Source organism: Diabrotica undecimpunctata, chromosome 8 (genome assembly GCF_040954645.1).
Source record: "Diabrotica undecimpunctata isolate CICGRU chromosome 8, icDiaUnde3, whole genome shotgun sequence".
Classification (NCBI taxonomy): Eukaryota; Metazoa; Arthropoda; class Insecta; order Coleoptera; family Chrysomelidae; genus Diabrotica; species Diabrotica undecimpunctata.
In genome coordinates, this window is record NC_092810.1 from 132,058,144 (window position 1) to 132,079,366 (window position 21,223).

At 32.3% G+C, this 21,223-nt stretch overlaps 1 protein-coding gene across 4 annotated transcripts in view; it reads right to left on the reverse strand.

Annotated features, from left to right (window-relative positions):
- LOC140448024 (uncharacterized) overlaps positions 1–18,507 on the reverse strand; it is a 39,399-nt gene extending 20,892 nt beyond the window's left edge. For 2 of the 4 annotated variants that reach the window (XM_072541065.1, XM_072541066.1), the window contains exons 1-4: positions 18,217–18,507; positions 13,221–13,504; positions 12,141–12,233; positions 7,246–7,428 (exon numbers count right to left, since the gene is read on the reverse strand). In XM_072541065.1, the coding sequence (XP_072397166.1) occupies positions 7,246–7,428; positions 12,141–12,233; positions 13,221–13,504; positions 18,217–18,284 (628 nt within the window). In that variant the 5' untranslated portion in view covers positions 18,285–18,507. Of the gene's footprint in view, positions 1–7,245; positions 7,429–12,140; positions 12,234–13,220; positions 13,505–17,691; positions 17,769–18,216 lie in introns of all 4 variants that reach the window. The other 2 variants (XM_072541067.1, XM_072541068.1) reach the window with 2 other exon arrangements.
- Positions 18,508–21,223: the final 2,716 nt, after the last annotated feature.

Below are 21,223 nucleotides of genomic sequence, written 5' to 3' on the forward strand. Positions count from 1 at the left end.
TGTAAAATTTCACATTTGGCGGGGACAAAAACATTAACAAAAAGAAACAACATGTCGACCACAAGGAGTCAAAGCAAAATGCAAGAAAGGAAGGAGGATAACAGAGAAGAGGAAACAATTGTTGAAGAAGGATCGGATAATGAAGGAAATGTTATAATAGTTGAGGAGAAAAAAGAATTATCAGGAATAGAGAAAATATTACAACTAATGCAAATACAGACACAAACAATAGAGAAAAACCAAAATGAAACATCAAAGAAAATGGATAAAATGGATAGAAATCAACAAGAAAACCAACGGGAAACAAGACAAGCAATAGAACTAAATAACAGGAATATAGAGCAGCGTTTGGAAAACTATGAACAAGAAATTAAAGGATGTGTTGAGGGGATAAAGAAAGAACTGATACAACAGATAGAAGAAATAACCATAAAGAATGCAAAACAAGAGACAGAGATAAAAGATATCCAAAATACGATGAAGGAAATAAAGATTGTCCAGAAAAAGGAATTAGAACAGTTAGAAGAAAAATTTGAAATGGCGCTACAAGAAGACAGGAAGGACGTAGAAAGAAGATTAAAGCAAAATGAAAAACAAATGGCAGAAATTGAACTAAGAGGGGTAGAGAGAAAAGAAGTTATCATCCATGGAACAAGCGAGGCGAAAATACAATTTGGCGGGGATATTCGGAAAACACACCCAGTACCGTTTGTTAAAAATCTGAAAACCAAATTACAACATATTAGATATTTTGACGATTGCAAAGAAACAATTAGAAACCATTTGAAAGAAGGAGCAGCGTTATGGTATGAAAGCAAGGAAGATGAGTTTGAAAATTGGACAGATTTTGAAAATAAATTTCTCAACTATTTCTGGGGGAAAAATAAACAGAGAGAAATCAACCAAGAGCTACAGAATGGAAAATATCACGAAAAAATGGGAATATCTGAAGAAAGATATGCTTTGCAGATATATAACAATTCAAAATATCTAGAATACAAATATTCTACCGAACAGCTGGTAGAAATGATCAGCAGACATTTTGAGGAAACGTTGGAAGATCACGTGATTTTGAGAAATTATCAAGATATTGATAGTTTGTGCCAATTCCTTCAATTAAAAGAAGCAAAAAGAAAAGAAATGAGAAATAGAAGACAACATGACCAATATAATGGACCGGAAAGAAGGTATTCATCAAATTATGACCAGAGAAACCGACATCCCAGATCAACAAACGAATATAGGCCGAGAAATTACAATAATTACAATAGACAACAAAATTACGATAACCGGAATGATACACAAAATAGAACAAATGAAAATCACAACAGGAATAGAGATGCACAAAATCCTCCGAATAGGAATACGAACGAACAAAGGGACGATAGAAATAATCAGAGATTCCAACGACAAAACAGAAGAGAGATGAATCATGTGGCAATAGAAAAGGAGGAAGAAGAAGTATTCAATGAATCCAGACAGGATTTTCAATAAGGCATCCACTAAACAAAAGTAAAAAACTCTCCGGTATATTTTGTCACCCGAGAGAGTTTATACAGTTGGCGGGAAACGAAAAACAAAATTCTAATTCCAGTCTAATTTTTTTAGATGCATTTATAAAACATAAAGCGATTAAAATTCTGATTGATTCTGGATCGGAAATTTCGTTAATCAATAAAAAACTAGTAAAAGAATTAAATATGGACAGATTTGTGTATAAGATTCCGAGGGTTGCTTTAGTGGGTGCAAATAATAAAAAATTGACGACAGTAAACGAAGGTTTAGGAGTACGGATCAGAGTGGGAGACAAATTCTATATTATGCAATGTGTGGTAATCGAAGATCTAAATCATGATATGATAGCGGGAATTGATGAATTGAGTGAAAAACATATCACCATCAATTTTTCGGAAAATCAACTGGAAATCAGAGCAGAACCAGACAACATAGAAGAAGAAAAGGAAACAGATAGGAGAAAATTTTCTGAAAGGATAAATTGACAAGAAAAACATAGAGAAATCAATATGACGGTAGAGGATAAATCGAAAGCTCAAGAAAAAAATCAATCCGAAGAGGAAAAGAGAATAAAAAAAAAGAAGAAGAGTTCGAAAAGAAAGCAGGAAAAGAAGGAAGTTATAAGCAGAAAAATGGAAGGAGCCGAAACATGGTGCTCGGAATACCAGATAGAAATTAAAGATAAAGAAAAAATAGAAGAAGAAATAACGGAAGAGGACAGAGAAGAAATGGCAATTATGGACGAGAATCCAGAATTTTGTGAAGAAGTAATACGGACAGTGAACACATGTGAACAAACTGAGGATGAAAGAAAAATAATATGTGGAGAAAACATGGAGAAGGAAATAGAGAAGATTTTAGAAAATTATGGAGATCTTATTAATGAAGAAAGCCGAGTGGCTAAAAATTATGAACATTCTTTTAAAGTTAAAAACTTAGAAAATTTTAAATCGAAAACATATCCAATCCCGTATAAATACAGGCAAAGCGTCGGACAGGAAATTGAAAATATGATCAAAGACAAGGTGATCGAAAGATGTGACTCTCCATATATCAACCCGATAGTATGCGTAAAAAAATCAAATGGTGATTTGCGATTATGTTTAGATGCAAGAAACATTAATTCGCACACAATCGCGCAATACGAAGCGCCTTTGAACATAGAAGCTATTTTTGGACGAATCACAGGATCACACATTTTCTCCAAAATCGATTTGAAACACAGTTTTTGGTTAATACCTTTGGCAGAAAAGTGTCGAAATTATACCGCTTTTTCTATCGACGGAGTGGTGTACCGATTTAGGGTAGTACCATTTGGACTACAAAGTGCATGCGCTGCTTTGGTTCGCGCATTACACACAATTTTAAATAGGCATGGAGAATTTGTTGTACATTACATAGATGATTTATTAATTTTCTCACCGGATATAACAAGCCATCTACGACATATTCATACTGTTCTCGAAGAACTTGATCAAGCCGGATTAAAATTAAATATTCAAAAGTGTCAGTTTTTCCAAAAAGAGGTATTGTATTTAGGATTCAAATTAGACACAAAAGGGATTAGTCTTGCAGAAGATAGAGTCGAAGTCATAAACAACTACCCTAGGCCAACCAATTTAAAAACTTTACGGGGATTTTTAGGAATGGTAAACTATTTCAAAAAGCTGATACCAGACCTCAGTACAAAAGAAATACCGCTAATAGCATTACTTAAGAAAAATGTCAGATGGAAATGGGGAACGGAACAAGAAATCGCTTTCAAAAATTTAAAAGGAGCTTTTTCCACAGCTGTAAGAGTGCACCACCCAAGATATGAGCAACCTTTCATTCTCAGGACCGATGCTTCCATAAAAAAATTTGCAGGGGTGTTATCACAGATACAAGACGATATAGAGGTGCCAATATGTTTTGTTTCCCGTGTAACCAAAACGTATGAGAGAAAATACAGCGTTACTGAATTAGAGTTTGCCAGTGTGTTATTTTGTGTAAACAAATTACGTTTTTACCTACTTGGGGCAAGATTCACCATTGAAACGGACCATGCAGCGTTGGTACACATAATGAAAAATAGGTTGGTAAATAATAGAATTCATAGGGGCATTCTTTTACTCCAAGAATATGATTTTGAATTTAAATATATCAAAGGAACGGACAATATTTTGGCTGATGCATTGACGAGAGATGAACAATTCCGCAAAGAGGATCACAAAACTCTCCACGTAGGCATGAACATAATGAGAGAAGAAGCAGGCTTATTTTCTTTGGCCAAAATCAGGGAAAATCAGGAAGAATTGAATGAAAGAGAAAAGCAAAGGGCTGAACAAGAAAATAACCTATATTTTAAGAGGGTCGATGGTAAAGAACTCTATGTAATCACGGAGCAAATGGCAAAAGAAGTTTTTTTAAAGTTACACTGTGACAACGGACATATTGGAAGTAGAAAGGTGTGGCTTATGTTCAGGGAGAACTACATTTGTCGACAGGACTATACAATAGCCAAAGAGGTGACTCGAAATTGTGTGACATGCCAAAAGTGTAAAAGTAGGAACTTTAAAAATGAAAACGTCACAAAAAACGTCGTAGCTCGGAGGAAACTGGATATTGTTGCTATTGATATGTTGAGCGATTTGATACCAACAACTCAACGGAATAAACACATATTAGTTATGGTGGATCTTTTCTCAAAATATGTTAAATTGTACGCATGCAGAACCACAAAAGGAATTGAAATACTTAGGAAAATAGACAATTTTGTAGAAACGGTGGGAAGACCAGACAATATTTTATTGGACAATGCGACATATTTTAGGAACGAACGTTTTAAAAGGGAATTAAGAGAGAGGGGCATCGATACAAAATTTATAAGCATCCGTCATCCACAGAGCAACCCATCGGAGCGTTTTATACAAGAAGTCACAAAATTTCTACGAATTGCCGCGGAAGAACATCATCGACATTGGGACAGAAAAGTGTTTGAGATCGAGACCTACTTGAATTGTGCTCCAAATACGGTTACCAAAGAGACGCCTTTATATATAATGAAAGGAACAATGCCTACAAGACCGTGGGAAGACACCGCCCCCAGACAATACGAAGAAGTGATCGAGTTGGTTCAAAGAAGATTGAGACGAAGTGGAGAGAAATATCTCCAAAGACAAGAGAGAACCCGAAGAAGAAGGCCGATCAAATTCCAGAAAGGAGATAAAGTCTTAGTGAAGGCACTGAGGGTGTCGAATTTACAAAATGGTGTTTGTGCTAAATTGATGCCGATATTTGAAGGTCCATATAGGGTCAATACGGAAAATGGGGTGAATAGTTATGAATTAGCGCACATAGAGACCGGAAATATACGGGGTATTTTTAACATTCACGACATCTATCAATATCATGAATAGATTTTAATAACATAGTGAAATGATTTGATCCTGGAAAACTTTTGTCATTTTAAAATTTAACAAAGAGTTTTCGGCAGATCAAATGGCGGGGATTTGTTATGATATGTAAAATCAAGAAAATATTGGTTTGTTTAAAATATTTCAAAGTTCAACAAAAAATTAAAATAATTCAGAAAGTATAACCAACAAACATTTCTAAGAAGGAAAGTTATTAAATTCTTGGATTATCTGTACTAAACAAAAAGTAAGCTTTACATAAATTATTTCTTTGTAATACTTCAGTTGACCCGCATAAGTTTAAGTGAAACAAAAGACAAATTGAAACGGGTTTTTACAAATACATTAGCGCAGTGATTAAAGACAATAGAAGATATTTTAGAAAGAGGTTTTTGTTAGTTTTAAGAATTATAGAAAATAATATTTGTAAATAAGTTTTAGGAAATTTTATAATTATAGGTAAAAATTTGTTTGTTATCGAAATGAAAAAATGGGGAATTGTGACGAGTTTTGATTGGCGGAGATTGAAAAAGGTGGGATAAGGAAAGTTTAGCTAGATTGAGGAGAGAGAAAATATAGGCAGTTGGTTTCCAAGTCTTTGAGAAGAACATTGTTTGTTCTCTGGCGATTCCGAAGAAGTAGCAAGCAGTAGTGTTGAATGTTAGTGAGTTTTTGTGGAGTTAGTGTATCTGACAGAAGCTATAGCAGCCAAATATTGTAAGTCATATTTTTCTACTTATATTTCAAGAGTCACTGTTCAGGCCAACGAGAGATTCAGTTTATCGTAAAGAGAAGATATTCCAAGAGTCATTTTATCACTCGGGCCAACGAGAGATTCAGTGTATCGAGAGGAGAAAGGCTATCATAATTTGAATGATTTGTGCTTTTGAAGGAGATCATTAAGGACGATATACTTGCAACAATCTGTTGTAAGATTGCTGATTACATAGGGAGCGGTTGAGAGGAGATAATACAGTCAACAAGGAACAAGGATTTGGACCACTCATCATCAGAGAGAGATATTTTTGTTTTCTGCAGTTTTTTCTTTTATTGATAACACAATTTTTACACGTAATTTAGAAAGGATATAAATATTTGGATTAGGAGAGTTAGAATAGTTTGGGATTTTGAGATTTCAATTAATATTGTTTGTACCATTAATTTTTGATTGTTCACGTACGGAGAACAAAATTTTGAGAATCCTTATATGAGATTTGTTTATTGAAAACTTTTGAGTGTAAATTATTTCATTATTTTTATTTCAATATATAGTGTTAGATCATATGTGTTTTTTATTATTCCGGTATTCTCTGGACCTTATCTTTCACATGTAATAGCATAGATATTGAAGCACGAATTTAACCCTGAGATAAAAGAATTAAAATTGTGATAGAGTAATAATCATATCATTTAAATAATTTTAATTAATCAAAAAAAATTAATTAGCTAATTATTGCTTGGCGCACCAAGACTTGAAATATCACAATAATATATATATATATATATATATCCTCTAAAATAACAGCTGAACTGGTAGATGAAAAAGGGGGGTTGAGGTTAATTGGGTATACAGCTGATTAAAAGCCAAGTGTACTCTGTTTAACAATTCATTATATTTCGCCAATTTTCATTGGCATCATCAGATGAGAGCTACAATTATTTAAAACATGGTAAAATACAATTTAATAATAGTTTGTTGTTTATATACTTACTTAATTGAGGTTAATGGTTGAGGTTACCTCAACCCCCCTTTTATATATATATATATATATATATATATATATATATATATATATATATATATATATATATATATATATATATATATATATGTATATCAATACATTGTTATAAATAGTTTCATAGCTGTAATTTTGTTAAACGTTCTCCAATGAACAGAATGATTGTAAATGGTAGTAAAATAGACCTTAATTTATTTAAATGTGCTTGGAAAATATTTGTAAACAAAGCGTAAAGAGACTATTAAATTTTTTTCAACTTGAATTTTGCTATTTACGACCCACTTGGAAAAATTAAAAAAAAATAAATTTGAACTTAACTTTATATACAAAATCAAATAAAAAAGGTTTATGCTCCGCTAATAGGAGTACATCGCCCGCCTGTGCGATTCTGACGTCGTAAATTTTGAATGACGTGCATTGATTTTAATATGAAAATTTCTATATCAAACAAAATAATAATGCATAATTAATATTAAATCAATAAGTAAAAAAAAACGAATGATTCTGACAACAAAAAAAAAATAGAATAAAAAAATACTACTAAACGTTGAATAATGTAATTACAGAATATCCAGAGTAATTTCCAAACTTACCTTTCTGATGAAAAGCTTTAGTACATAGGTGGCATCTATGGGGTTTAAGACCTGTATGAGTTTTTCTATGGGAAATTAGGGTAGAGACTCGGTTAAAGGTTTTCTGACAAACTTCGCATATATATGGTCTTTCGGTGGAGTGGATAGCTCTATGTTGTGAAAGAGTCGACATCTGACGAAAGGCTAAATGGATTTGGAAAGGGGAGATAAATATTGGTTAGGTGAAAGGCTTATAATAGCTAATAATTTCGATTCATACAAATGTAGGCGATTTTTTCATACTGTCTAAGCACACATTGTGAAATGTCGTACAAGACTGTATTTAACTTTACGACAATATCTTGTGCCGACATATTTTTTACAGTTGTCTGTTTTAAAATTTAAATTATTTCAAATATACCAATCCTGAAAAATAAATAAGAATTGATGTTAACTGTGCTCAAGTATGTTAAAACTTCGATGTGGTACTATTGCAGGAAACGCATGCCGACTCAGAAAAGGAGCTATAAAGAGGAGGTGGTGTTCAACAAATAGACGCAACCTACCATCACGTTTATGGCACTGCCACGTATATTGAACAAGCGCACTTACACTCCGCCAATGCAAAAAAAAAACAACACCAACGGTATAGAGATAAAAGTAGATATAAGACTTGTCTACAAACTACAAAATCAAAATTGTTCAAGTACAGTACTTTCCGTATATGAACACCCAACGATATATGTTGCAGACTTTAATAGCCATCACGAGATATAGCGTTATGCTCAGAACAACGAACATGAAGAAACGCTTTCTGAATGGGCCGATGAGAAAAATCTGCACCTTATTTGTGATGCGAAGGTAAAAGGCACTGTGCTATCCAGACGTCTGCTTTGTAACCATCAATAACGAGAGAAAACCACTGCTTACACACAGAAAGGTTGCTACAGACTTCTCACACAGCCAGCATAGAACTGTCATCTAAGAAATTGGTGTAACTATACCTACAGTACGGTCCTTTCCACGACCTAGCAGGAATTTCCAAAGAGCTGATTGGGAAAAATATATAACAGACTTAGATAAATGAATCAGATTTATAACACCCCTAAAAAGTTAAAAAAAAAACTACAATTACTACTAAAATGAACAATGTGAATAGCTTTACGAGTACTTTATTAGTAGTAACGGCCAAAAAATAGCTGATGACCTTCTCTTGATAATAAGCTAGATGTCGCTAAAAGACAATGTTGGATCGAAGCTACTGAAATAACGAATTTCAGCAAACTAAGTACGAAGGCATAGAACCTGCTACGCAAACTCGGTGCAAAATTGCAAACAACATTGTCATAATGTCAAGAGCCCCGAGAAGCAAACCGTACACCAAATCACTTAAAGAAAACACTCCAGCTTTGTTAGAATTATCCATACTGAGGATGACGTTAGCACTGCCCTAAGTAACATGAAACCGGGCAAAGCTCTAGGTTTTGACAGCAGACACCCAGAGTTTGCCATTCATGTTGTTAAAAACGTAATTAGCTTGATATCAAAAGTCTTCTCGAACGTATTAATAGCCCACCACCACCCTCAAGAGTTCAAAAAATCAAAAATAATAGCTCTAATAAAGCCAGGAAACCAGCAGACCAACTGCAAAACTACAGACCACTGGCACTCCTTAGCTGCACATACAAACTTCTTGAACGAATTGTTCGTAACAAAATTAGTTATTATTACTAAAAATTTACCAATAAGACAGGACTTTAGATGTGGCCGTAGCTGCTATGAACTGACATTAACATCCTATATAGAGAGTGGTTTTTAACAAAACTTAAATTGGCATTGTTTCTTGCCAAACAATGGTACGCTTAGTACAAAATATGTTAAATATCAAAATTTTTCAAGTACCTCTCAACGGAGAGATAATCAAACAAAAACTCACCAATAATGGGCTCCTAAGGTCCGAAACTGACTGTTCTACTGTTCAACTTTAATAAATCCGATTTCCCAGACACAGAGTCAAAAAAACTTTGCTATGGATGACATAGCGCTGGCCATCAGAGACAAGCATCTCTCTAATACAGAAGAAGTCCTTAATAACGACCTTGTGATACTATAATATTAGTTCAAGAAATAAGAGACAAGCCGAATCTGAACAAAATTGAATCGGCGACCTTCCATCTTAATAACAAAGTGGCAAATGAAAATATAAACATACAACTCGGAAATACCAACCTTAAACAGAACAAGTATCCAAAATACTTGGAACATTTGATAGTACCCTCTAGTATCGAAAACACCTAGAAAATACCACTGAGTAAAACCAGAACTCGCAAAAATATAATCCAAAAATTCATCGGGATTATTTGGGGTGCCACAATAATATTATGCACTTCATCTATATTCTATTGCCTTAGTGTTGTAGATTTTTTTTGTCCACTCTCTATATCATATAAAGTTCACAAGGTTTTTATATACTGCTTCGACAATTACGTCTTAAAATCTTCGTAGCATTCGAAGAGAATAAGAACAATCTAAATGTTTATTTGTACTGTTCGATTTCTCTAACGAGATAGGTACTGTTCTGCTTTTATGTCACTTTTCCCTCTCAATCCAGCATGGATTTTAAAATAATATCTGAATACCAACTAGGCGAGAGAAAGTCGAAAATCAAGGGATATTACGTTTCATTTAAATTGTAAAAGGAAAAAGCGTGTTCCGTGTCGCCTCGTGGACTTTGAGAGGATCATTTTGATTTTGGCGGTGTGGGTGGCAAGTTGGGTAGCGCCGAGAAGACGTATCACCTGCAAGAACACAGCTTTGCTAACATAGGTGTTTCTTTGGCAGTGTTTGTGCTTTTATTTTTGATGGAAGTCATCTCGAGCTAGAGATTTTGGACCTCTACAATAATTTTGTTCGCCCGCCAGAAGTAAAAGCAGAGTGATTAAAAGTTTTTGTGTAAATTATTATAATTTTCTTAATTTGTGGTTTATCTCTTGTTCAATCTCTTTGTTTGTTTTATCAAGATGATAAAACATGTCGAGCTAATTCAATGTCCTCAATTCCATGGTTTCCTATGACAACTTTAATTAAAACCTCTGAAAAGTAGTTCATTCAGTTATTCGTCATTAAATGAACTCGAGGACTAGAGTCAAAGTGTATGGTGGAACAATCATAATTAATTGTAAGTTTTTTTATTCTATTTATGGTGTTTCTGCTAAAGAAAATTAACAAAAGCTGAAATTTTTTTAATGCAACCTTTAAAGTATCCTTTAGTGACGTGTTAAAAAAGATCTATCAGTGTATTTGGGTGGGGTATGTTTTCTTTATTTTTTTAGTATGTCTAGTAATTTAATAATCAAAGCACAACCATTGTTTTTTATCGTTAGCAAGGGGTGTGACTACGTAAGATAACGTAAGAATGGCTTTCGAAGCAAACAGACTGGCAGGATGCCTTAATAACACTACATTAACAGATACATTAACACTGAGATAAAGTCAAGAATTTATATGGCCAGTTTAAGAACAATAATGACATATGTCTCAGAAACTCATTCTTGACTATGAGTTCTGTGTTCAAGAGCCATGACCTCACCCTAGACACAAAAATAAGGCTCCTTAAATGTTATTTGTACTCAGTGCTTCTGTACGGAGTAGAAACGTGGACATTGAAGGTGGAAACTCTATTAAAACTTCGGGCTTTTGAGCTATGGTCATACAGAAGGATCCTGAAGATACCATGGACATACAAAGTCACCAATGAAGAAGTACTACGGAAGATGAGCACAACCGCGGATTTGCTCCACATCGTGAAGAGCCGTAAGCCGCAGTACTTGGGACCTATAATGAGAAATCAAGGCAGATACGAGCTACTTCAATGCATTTTGCAAGGTAACATTGAAGGAAAAAGGGCCCCAGGACGAAGAAGAATATCCTGGCTTGCTAACCTGGGAGCATGGTTTAGAAAGACCTCAACACAGCTGTTTCGTATAGCAGCCAACAAAGTCATCATAGCCAAGATGATCGCCAACGTTCGGAACGGACAGGCACCCTAAGAAGAAGAAGTCTCAGAAACAAGACCCGATACAGCCACAACGCAAAGGCTACTAGAAAAGGCAGAGATGAGAGTACTGAGAAGAATTACAGAAAATACGCTGAGAGATCGAAAGAGAAGTGAAGACAGAAGAAAATGTAACGTACAGTGATTAAACGAACGGACACAAAATTGAAAAAAAAGAATGGAATAACCACATATGCAGAATGGAGGAGACCCTTGTAGAAGTAGAAGAAGTATCGGGCGACCGCGCAAAAGATGGAGTGACAACCTTTCATAGAGGTATTAATCCGCAATGAACAAGCAGAATTGTTTATAAAGAGGAAGAAGAATACCAAGAATAATTTTTTTTATATATCTTCGAATGGATAACCACCAGAAATGCCTTGAGAGATCATCAAACTGATTATACTGTAGTCTTCAGAAGATTTGGGAACTGTTTTCTTTAGTAGGGCGATAAAAGTCGATTTATATCGACCTTTTATAAAATTTCTACGTAAAATTCATTATGACCTAGACTTTTTCCGCTTTTCAATTGTCTTACTGCATGTATAACGTCAAATTAAAAGAATTTTTGACCACTTATTTTTTTCGTATTATTTGTATAATTATTTATTATTTTAGTTGATCAATAAAAAGGTTCTCCGCGTAATTTTTCCAAGTTACCCTCAGTTCTTCTGTGTCCAATATCGGGCACGCAAAATATAATAAAGGAAATAAAACAAAAGTATGCATATTTTTGTTGTTTCATAAAAAAATTAATTAACCTTCATCTGATATTTAAAAATAAGCTTCGTATGTGAAATTGTATAGGAATGTATTATAGGAGTTGTACCTGTAATTAAATTTAAATTGTACTTTTCCTTACCTTTACCGCAAGTGACACATCGAAATTTTCTTTCATCGGTATGAGTTGGTACGTGCCTCATTAATGTATATTGGTGGGTAAACTCCTTCTGACCTTAAATTAAGATGTGTATTAGAATATAAAGAAAAAAGAAAAAAAGGTTCGTTTTGCCCGTAGCTTCATTGCCGGATCTTGGTCTTCGATATTCATGATCATTACATGTTTTATTCGTCATTATTTTATAGCTATGGTACTTGACAAGAGATATCCATAGGAATATAGTGGTTGATGCTTGCCTGCCACGTCTTTATGCGTTGGCTGGTTTCTGGTTCATCCTTCAGGGCCAATTTCGTAACCCAAGATCAAAAGAGTCTCTACTCTTGTTAGTTCGTCCTCCTGTGATTGCACTGAGTTTACTTTTCTAGTTTGAACTATGCCACATGAAAATAGCTTCAGAATAATATTCTTTTTGCCATTTGCGGACATTTAAAGGATACGGCGAATCAAACAAGCCTCCTAGACGAATTCTTCTGTCACAACCAGTGGAAAGTAAATGAAGAAGTAGACCAAAACTTGATGAAAAGATAGTGTAGATGATGATGCTAGAAAAATAAATGCAGCAAATTGGCAATGGTTGGCAATTGATTGACCGGCGAAATAGTCGTGGAAAAATTAATTCAATAAGGCAAACACTCTTACAAAACGGCTACCACAAAACGCAAATCAATAAGAGCATTCAAAAACATCTAAACCCCATTCCATCCAAAAATGAAAACTTTGGCACCAGATCAACCCAAAATCTTTCTACCTTTAATTAAAGGTGTCACTGACAAGATTAGTAGAACTCTTCTTCCTCTAAATATCAAAACCATCTTCACTAATCACTCCAAGTTGTCCAATCTTGTCAGATCCGTAAAAGACCAAATCCCTAATGAAGACCATGGTGTCTACGAGATACCTTGTATATATATATATATATATATATATATATATATATATATATATATATATATATATATATATATATATATATATATATATTATATTCGTTAAAAATACTTATTGTTAACATATTTAATTAAAATACATTCAGTTACTTACATATGCCACACTCCCATATCTTCACATGCTTACCATCTTGGATTTTGTACCTGACGAAATGGGAAATATGGTTTCCATGAAGTGGATCTGGCAAAAACGATTTATTTTGTACATCTTCGATTTCAGTTGACTCTGTTCGGTTTTCGGGCAATCTGATAGGTATACACATAGGATTAGCCATGGTCGTATCACTGATACTAGCTGTTAAATTGTTGGTAATATTGTCTAATTGGGCAAACAAAGTCACATCGTCATATTCCGTTTTGAAGTCTTCGGTTTTAATACTAAAAATATTGATCAGCTACATTTTCAGCTAAAGTACAAGAGTGAGGTAAATATAGTTCGTCCTAAACCCTTCTTTCAGTGCGTCATAGTTGATCGAATTCTCTCTAACACATTAAGCTAGAAGTGACAGAAAAAAACGTGAGTCTGTGATTATTATACATAGAAGTTAGAAAATTATTTATCGTAAGCTAATTCTACTTACGGATGTATAATTGGTTGGAGTTTAGAATACGCTAAATAGGTATCCAATCAATGATGCGCATAAATATAATTTGATGCAGATTGTCTCGATCGTGACAGTACTTTCACAATGTCAACTGATAAAATGATAATTGTCATTTCAGGTTAGTATTTTCAGACATTTTACAGTGAAAATTTAATTTTGTTTTTATTTATTGTATAATAAAAATATTTTAAATATGTCGAGATATATCGAGAAAGAACAAAAATGAATATTAAAATTATTAAATTATTTTCAATTAGAAAAAGACAGATTACGATCCTACAACTGTCAAATTTAACTAAAATGTCCTGCAATAATTCTCGACATTCTTAAAATCCTATATGACGTCAAAATTAGTGACGCACTGAAAGAAGGGTTTGGGACAGACTGTAAATACAACTATTTATTATTTCAATTAAACCAATTATAACAGATTTGAAATTTGATGTTTGTAATTTTGCCAGATATACCATTTTTCTGATATCATTAGTCACTTTGGTATACGAACACCCTGTATATTGTACTTTTACTGAAATCTCCACTTCAATTACGTGGCGGATCTTGAATTTACTTTGTGGGGAGAGGGAACTTCCAATGAAACACCAACCAAAAGATATAACAAAGATTAGCACAAAATACATAAAAGACAATAACTTCCCATAATTTTCCTAATTAGCGGGTTTGTTGAGTTGAGTTTGTCTGTTTGTGGTTTAAGTTCCATGTCATCTAATATATTTTTATGTTTTTAGACCTTGTTTGGGGGGGGGGTGGGCGAACTCCCTATTCACTCGTTTATCCGCAACTGCTTCAATACCAGTTCAACCGTATACAATACTTCCGATTTTATGTGGAACTACTTCAGAAACAATTTTCCGAAAGAGCTAAAACCAAATCCTGTAAACGCCTAATCGTCTTAATAAATTTTTTGATTTAAACTATGTACAACTAAATTTCAAAATAATATTTAAAAGTTTACTACATTGCTAACTTAATATCTACATATTCAAGTGTTCAAAATATCCTCCGTTGTTAATTTGACAGTATCCTAAATGATGGTAGAATAAATTTATTACGATTCGACAGATTCACCGCTAATTCTTTGCCTTAGCTCTGCGGCACTTGCTGATTTAGTTTTATAAATTCGACTTTTTAAGTATCTCCAATAAAAATATTCTTAAGGATTCAAATCGGGTGAACGAGGAGGCCATTCAATACTACCTTTATTATATAGACAATATTTACCCCCAACAAAAACTTTCATCTCTTGTCCGATCACGGAGTTTATGAAATTCCTTGTGCAAACTGTCCCCGATCCTATATAGGCCAAACAAATAGTAGAATCCAAAATAGGATTTATGAACATTCCGTTTCTGTTCGTAATTTTGTTCCAGCTCTAGGTCAACACCACCTTTATACAGGTGACAAATTTGATTTTAAAAACTGCAGAACCATAGCTCCTATCCGCTTCTATAAACCAAGAATTATCCGAGAAGCAATAGAAATTGAAAAAAGGCCAAATTGTCTCAATAAAAGAGATGACGGCATACGGTTACCTTCGACATGAAGACCTCTCAAAGAAAATATCATCTGCTCCACCCGCCAATCAAAATCCTGTCAGAAATGTTCACGCCAACCCCCGCGCCAATCTCTGCGTCAATCCCGCCTATAATCCCCGCGCCAATCCCCACGTCAACTTCCACCCAAATCACGACACCGTCGACGGCATAAATGAACCGTCCTGTGTTCCAGTAGCAGTAATGCATTGGTTAGTGATCAGTGTAATAGTGTTTGGGGACTCGGGACACCTCGAAAACCTTGAAAAAGACATCAAAGGGGATATCGAAAGTTCGGCACAATAATAATAGACGCGGTTCAACCCGGAAGACTGTAATATAGTTCTTGTAATAGTATTAATCTTGGCTCTAGGTTCAATATAATATATATATATATATATATATATATATATATATATATATACAAATATATATATATATATATATATATATATAAATAAGAAAAAAGAAGTACTTGTGACTCGTTTGGAACAAATATATAACTGTTTTGGATGGGTTGGAGTCAATAATAGGGCTATTGGTTAACTATTTTTTTATTCTCGAGCTTTCAATTGTGTTTACAATTATTTTTAAGTTAACAAAAATTGTTTTTTCTTTTTAGTTCAACCTTGTAAGTATTTTGTCTTTTTTAGCTCTTGATAATAATTGTAAACACAATTGAAAGCTCGAGAATAAAAAAATAGTTAACCAATAGCCCTATTATTGACTCCAACCCATCCAAAACAGTTATATATATATAAATATATATATATATATATATATATATATATATATATATATAAATATATATATATATATACAAATATATATATATATATATATATATATATATATATATATATATATATATATATATATATATATATATATATATAATATCAAACAGATTATTTGTGAAAAGATTCCCCAGATTGGTCAATTTTTATTTTCAATTTGAATTTTTTTTGTTAAAAAAAATGAACAGAGTCCACTTCTTTTAAGTTAACCCTGTCTGTTTTATGACAATAAAAAAAGAACAACTTATTTTCCAAACAGTGTGAATGAGTTTTTAACTAGATTTGTGCCAATAAAAAATATATATAGCATTGGAGTATAGCATAGCTGAGAATAGTCATTATAAATATTGGTGGGTGTTTTTTATATAAGTAATAAATAAAATAATCTTTATTGTGTATACCTAAAATATAATACTTGTACATAAAAATATGAGAAACACAGCTAAGCATATTTTGGTATCCATTACAAGATAATCAAATATTTTCAGGTAACTGAGATTGAAAAAAATATTTATATACCAAAAAAACTTAATTTTTTTCCTTTATCAGGTTCTAACATTCTAAAATTACCAATTTATGTACAGTTTAGGTATATGTGTACATTACAGGTTAATTTATTGTCAACTTAGTGTGCACTCTACAATACAAGAATTATTACTGCATCCTGTGGCTAATATGGATTAAGTCTGAAGCCCAACTCTTTCCTACACAGACACATAACCTAACAATACCTATAAATATACAGTTTCTTAGACAATTCTTCATCAAAAGCAACACGATTAATACTATAAAACAAAATGAACAATAAATTAAACATTTAGCATGGAAGTTGACAGACTTAAAAGTAAAAAATAAAAAAATAATAATAGAACCAGACAACATCTAATATTCTACTAAGAATTATTTATCACAAGCATAACTTCACATTATAAACTAAGTCAATAGAAAATACAGAAAAAATTCAAAAGACTGTAAGTAATTATAAGTATATTAGGCTAAATAATTATAGCTCTAACTAGATGTAGAGATGAGAATGTAGAGAGAACAAAATGTAGAGATGAGACTGATGATTATAATAAAACACCTATAAAAATAAATCAAATAAAAACAGTATATGTTAAATAAGAAACAAATAGTGATTTGTTTAACTATCTAAATAAGATAGTTTACCTATCTTATTTGATTAGTATTTATGTAATATTCAACTCTCTCAATCTTATCTTGAGTTAACAGCATAAATATCATAAAAATAAAAAAGCATGCATCACATATACCTACAAACTTTGGCAGGTAAAACACATACAGTAATTTTTCTAACTGAAAAAGCTTCATGTTCAACAAAGTTACATATGAATAAATACAAAAATGAATAACTGCTGTTCACTGTTGTACTATTACAATAAAAATATTTAGGGAGCCATTCTACCTACATCAACATAGAGAACAATGACTGCAACTATACCAATAAAGAAATAAAGATTAGTAAAGAAATAAACTTTGTATAAAAATAATTGAAAAACTAAAATGTTAGTTACTTCTGAGGAACAATTATTACATATAAAAAAGGTACATAAAATAATATAAAAGGACCTGCAATTATATCTAAAACTTACAGCATACAGGATGTATTCATCATAAACTTAATAGCAGAAAGCCAAGAATATACAAGATGATAGTGAATCCCCAATATCTATAACAAAACTAAAATTAGTTACATAATTACAATGCCAAAGTAAAAAATAATTAATTAATTAGATGTACTTAGAAAGAGAAATGTAAAGAATTAAGTATATCACTGGAATAACAGAAGTCAAATTGGTAAAGATTGTAATAAATAAAAAGCCTATAAAAACAAGCAACTGAAAAAAGGTGATCTCTTGGTCCCTGTACATTTATTGTTGTGAAAATAAAAATATGTTGCATGATATTAAAAAAATGTAGGTACCTACTTAGCAGCAGAATAACTCAAAATTTCACAATAATTAGAGTTGTAACAATAATGAATGAATGGGTTTATGAGTTACATGTACATAGTAAAAAAATATGGTAGAGCTTCATCTTGATTGTTAAGATTTGAATAAGATGCTTTATGTACTTTTGCCACCTATTTTTTTATACACTCAATCCTTACAACTCACCTATTGGAAATTTCATTAAAAGATGAAAAGTTTATTTCATCAGGAAACTGGTACTCTTGTTTTTCCATTAAAGGAGAGATAATATAAATCTAATTTATATTCTTTTCAATAGTCTAGGATCTCTTACAAAATTTTTGTCTTAGTAATATGTAATTTTCACTTTTAGTTTGTTTTTGTAATAAAACAAAAACTCCATCAAACATTGATTATTTGTATGGAATAATTCAGCAATCTTTTTAGTTTTTGTTTAAATTAAGAAAATTGAATGAGAGAATACTGGGAATTGCTACCCTTCAAATAGAATTTTTAAAACTGTCAAACATACTAGCAACTTGATTAATTTAGTAGTAATAAAGTAGTAATAAAGTACATGGACTGAGTTAGACGTAGATTATTTATTTAAAAACTATAAATTGTAATATAATTAGTTGAAAATTAAAATGTTCAAAGTAAAACTTACTTTTTAATATCACAGAATAATTAAGTTATTATTCCGATATGTCCACTTATTATTATATGCCTGCAACAGTATTGATTGCTATGTATATTAATTAAAAGATGAGAAAACAATTTACTTTTTATTAAATGAAAACACTACTACTAATACGCAAAATTTCACATGTATAATAATAACTCAAAACGAAAATTTTAAACCCATTACAAAAATTTACTTGTTGACAATCTGATTGTAGCGCCTCTATTAAGAACATCCGAAAGACATCTTATAGATTCCGTTTGATTATACTTTATATATCGGTGTACAGATGTCGCAGCAATCTATGTTTAAAAACGTTGAAAATATTAACCATTTAAAGTATTTTTCATTTGTGGTTAAAACTAGATATACAGATTTTTGTAATACAAAATTAATATTCACAATAAAAAAAGTAGGTGTGTATTTCGATTTAGTTAAAATTACGTTCTAAATTCACACAGTTCAATTTGTCAGACAGACAAGATGTTTTTAAATTTTTTTTTTCGGTAAATTCGATAGAAAGGTTTATATCTATTTATTTCTTACAACTAAATATATTTGTAATTAAATTTATTGAATAAATTATTCTTCAGATTTTTCTAATTTATTCTTCCATCGTTTGTTTAGATCGTATTTTTTTGATGATTAACAATAGGTACTTATGCAACAAAATATTGATATTTACGTATATATGGATAACACATTTGTTCAAGTCATGATATATGTATTGAACAATTTATTGACTGCGAAATATGTTTATTAACTGTTTCAATATTCAATATGTTTCTGCGAACAAGATTACTATATAAGTGGATACTAAGAACCTCATTCCATTGAGTAGTATACACTCTCGAACTCCTTCGAGAAATAGTATTACCCACCTTCCAGGAGCAAAGGGTAAAGCCAAAGGTCTTACTGACGAAATAAATATTTTTAATCTTTTTGTAACAGATGAGATGATTGAACTGATTGTTCAATATACTAATGAAGAAATTAAAAGAAAATCATCGTCATATAATTCAAAACAGTCTTATATATCTTCAACAGATGTTACAGAAATAAAGTCCTTTATTGGCTTGCTATATTTGCTTGGTGCACTAAAAAATTCAGGCTTGATATTACTGGATGTGTTTTCTCCAGTTTTTGGTCCCAGTTTATTTCGTTTCGTCATGAGCAAAAACCGTTTTGAGTTTTTGTTGAGAGTGCTCCGCTTCGATTCTAAGATCACGAGGGAACAACGAAGGAGAACAGATAAATTTGCTCCATTCAGAGAATTCTGGAGTTTATTCGAGAGTAATTGCAGAAAAAATTACACTCCATCGAAGTATATAACCGTGGATGGGACTTTGTTAAGCTTTAGGGGAAGATGCCTGTTTAAAATGTATATAGGTACCAGGTAATCCAGATAAGTATGGACTTAAAATTATTTCTCTTTGTGATGCAAGAAAATTCTATTTCTGTGGAGGAATTACATTTGGCAAAGAGAACAGACCATAAAGTGACCTGCTGTTACCCACTCAATATGTTCTCAAGTTCTAAAGCTGGTAGAACCCATCAAGAACTCAAACAGAAACGTTACCACCGACAACTGGTTTTCGTCTTGTCAACTGTCTGAGGAATTTAGGAAGAATAATCTAACTTTAGTAAGCATCCTTAAAAAAAATAAGAGCGAGATTCCTAAATCCTTTATTGGCACCAAAGGGATTCCTACTGAGTTATCACGATTTTTGTACAGTCCAGATAAAATGTTGGTATCCTATGTACCTAACAAAAATAAAAATGTAGTTCTGATCTCGTGAATGCATTCTACTGGAGACATAAATCAAATTTCCAATAAACCTGATATAGTATAATTCTACAATATGACGAAGGGGGGATTCGACGTCTTTGATCAGCTCTGTCATTCAAAGACCACCAAAAGAAAATCCAACCAATGGCCTATGAGGTACTTTTTTGGATTTCTTGACGTTGATGCTGTGAATGCTTTTGTAATTTACAAACTGAATGTAGATACACCTGTTTCAAGATCTCAATTTTAAAAAACTTATTGTTCGTCTTATCGGCTACTCACATGGAGCGAAGAATTCAAAATTCGAGAATTCCAGTTGCCCTAACGACGCAAATATCTATATTGCTGGATAAAGATGTCCCTTCTGCTACAAATATAGCTGCTGAAGCTCAACAAGGAAGCTCCGAAAGACCAGAATTGTGTGCCTTCTGTGATCGGAGAAAGAGAAGGAGAGGAAATTACAGTTGTGACCATTGTAATAAGAGTGTGTGTGGTGAGCACAAACGAATTGTTTGCCCCCAGCATTATAATTAATTAATAAAAATTTTGTAATTTTTTATTTCGTTTAACCGTTTTTGTTGCTTTTTTGGTCTATTTTATAACTTGGAATATGAAGAATTGTATTACTTTTGTTTAATCGTTTATCTACTTCTAACGTATTTTATAAATTTTTTTATACATCAAATAAACGTATTTTTCACTAAAAATCTATTATGAGTTTGGTTATTTAGTTTACAATAATT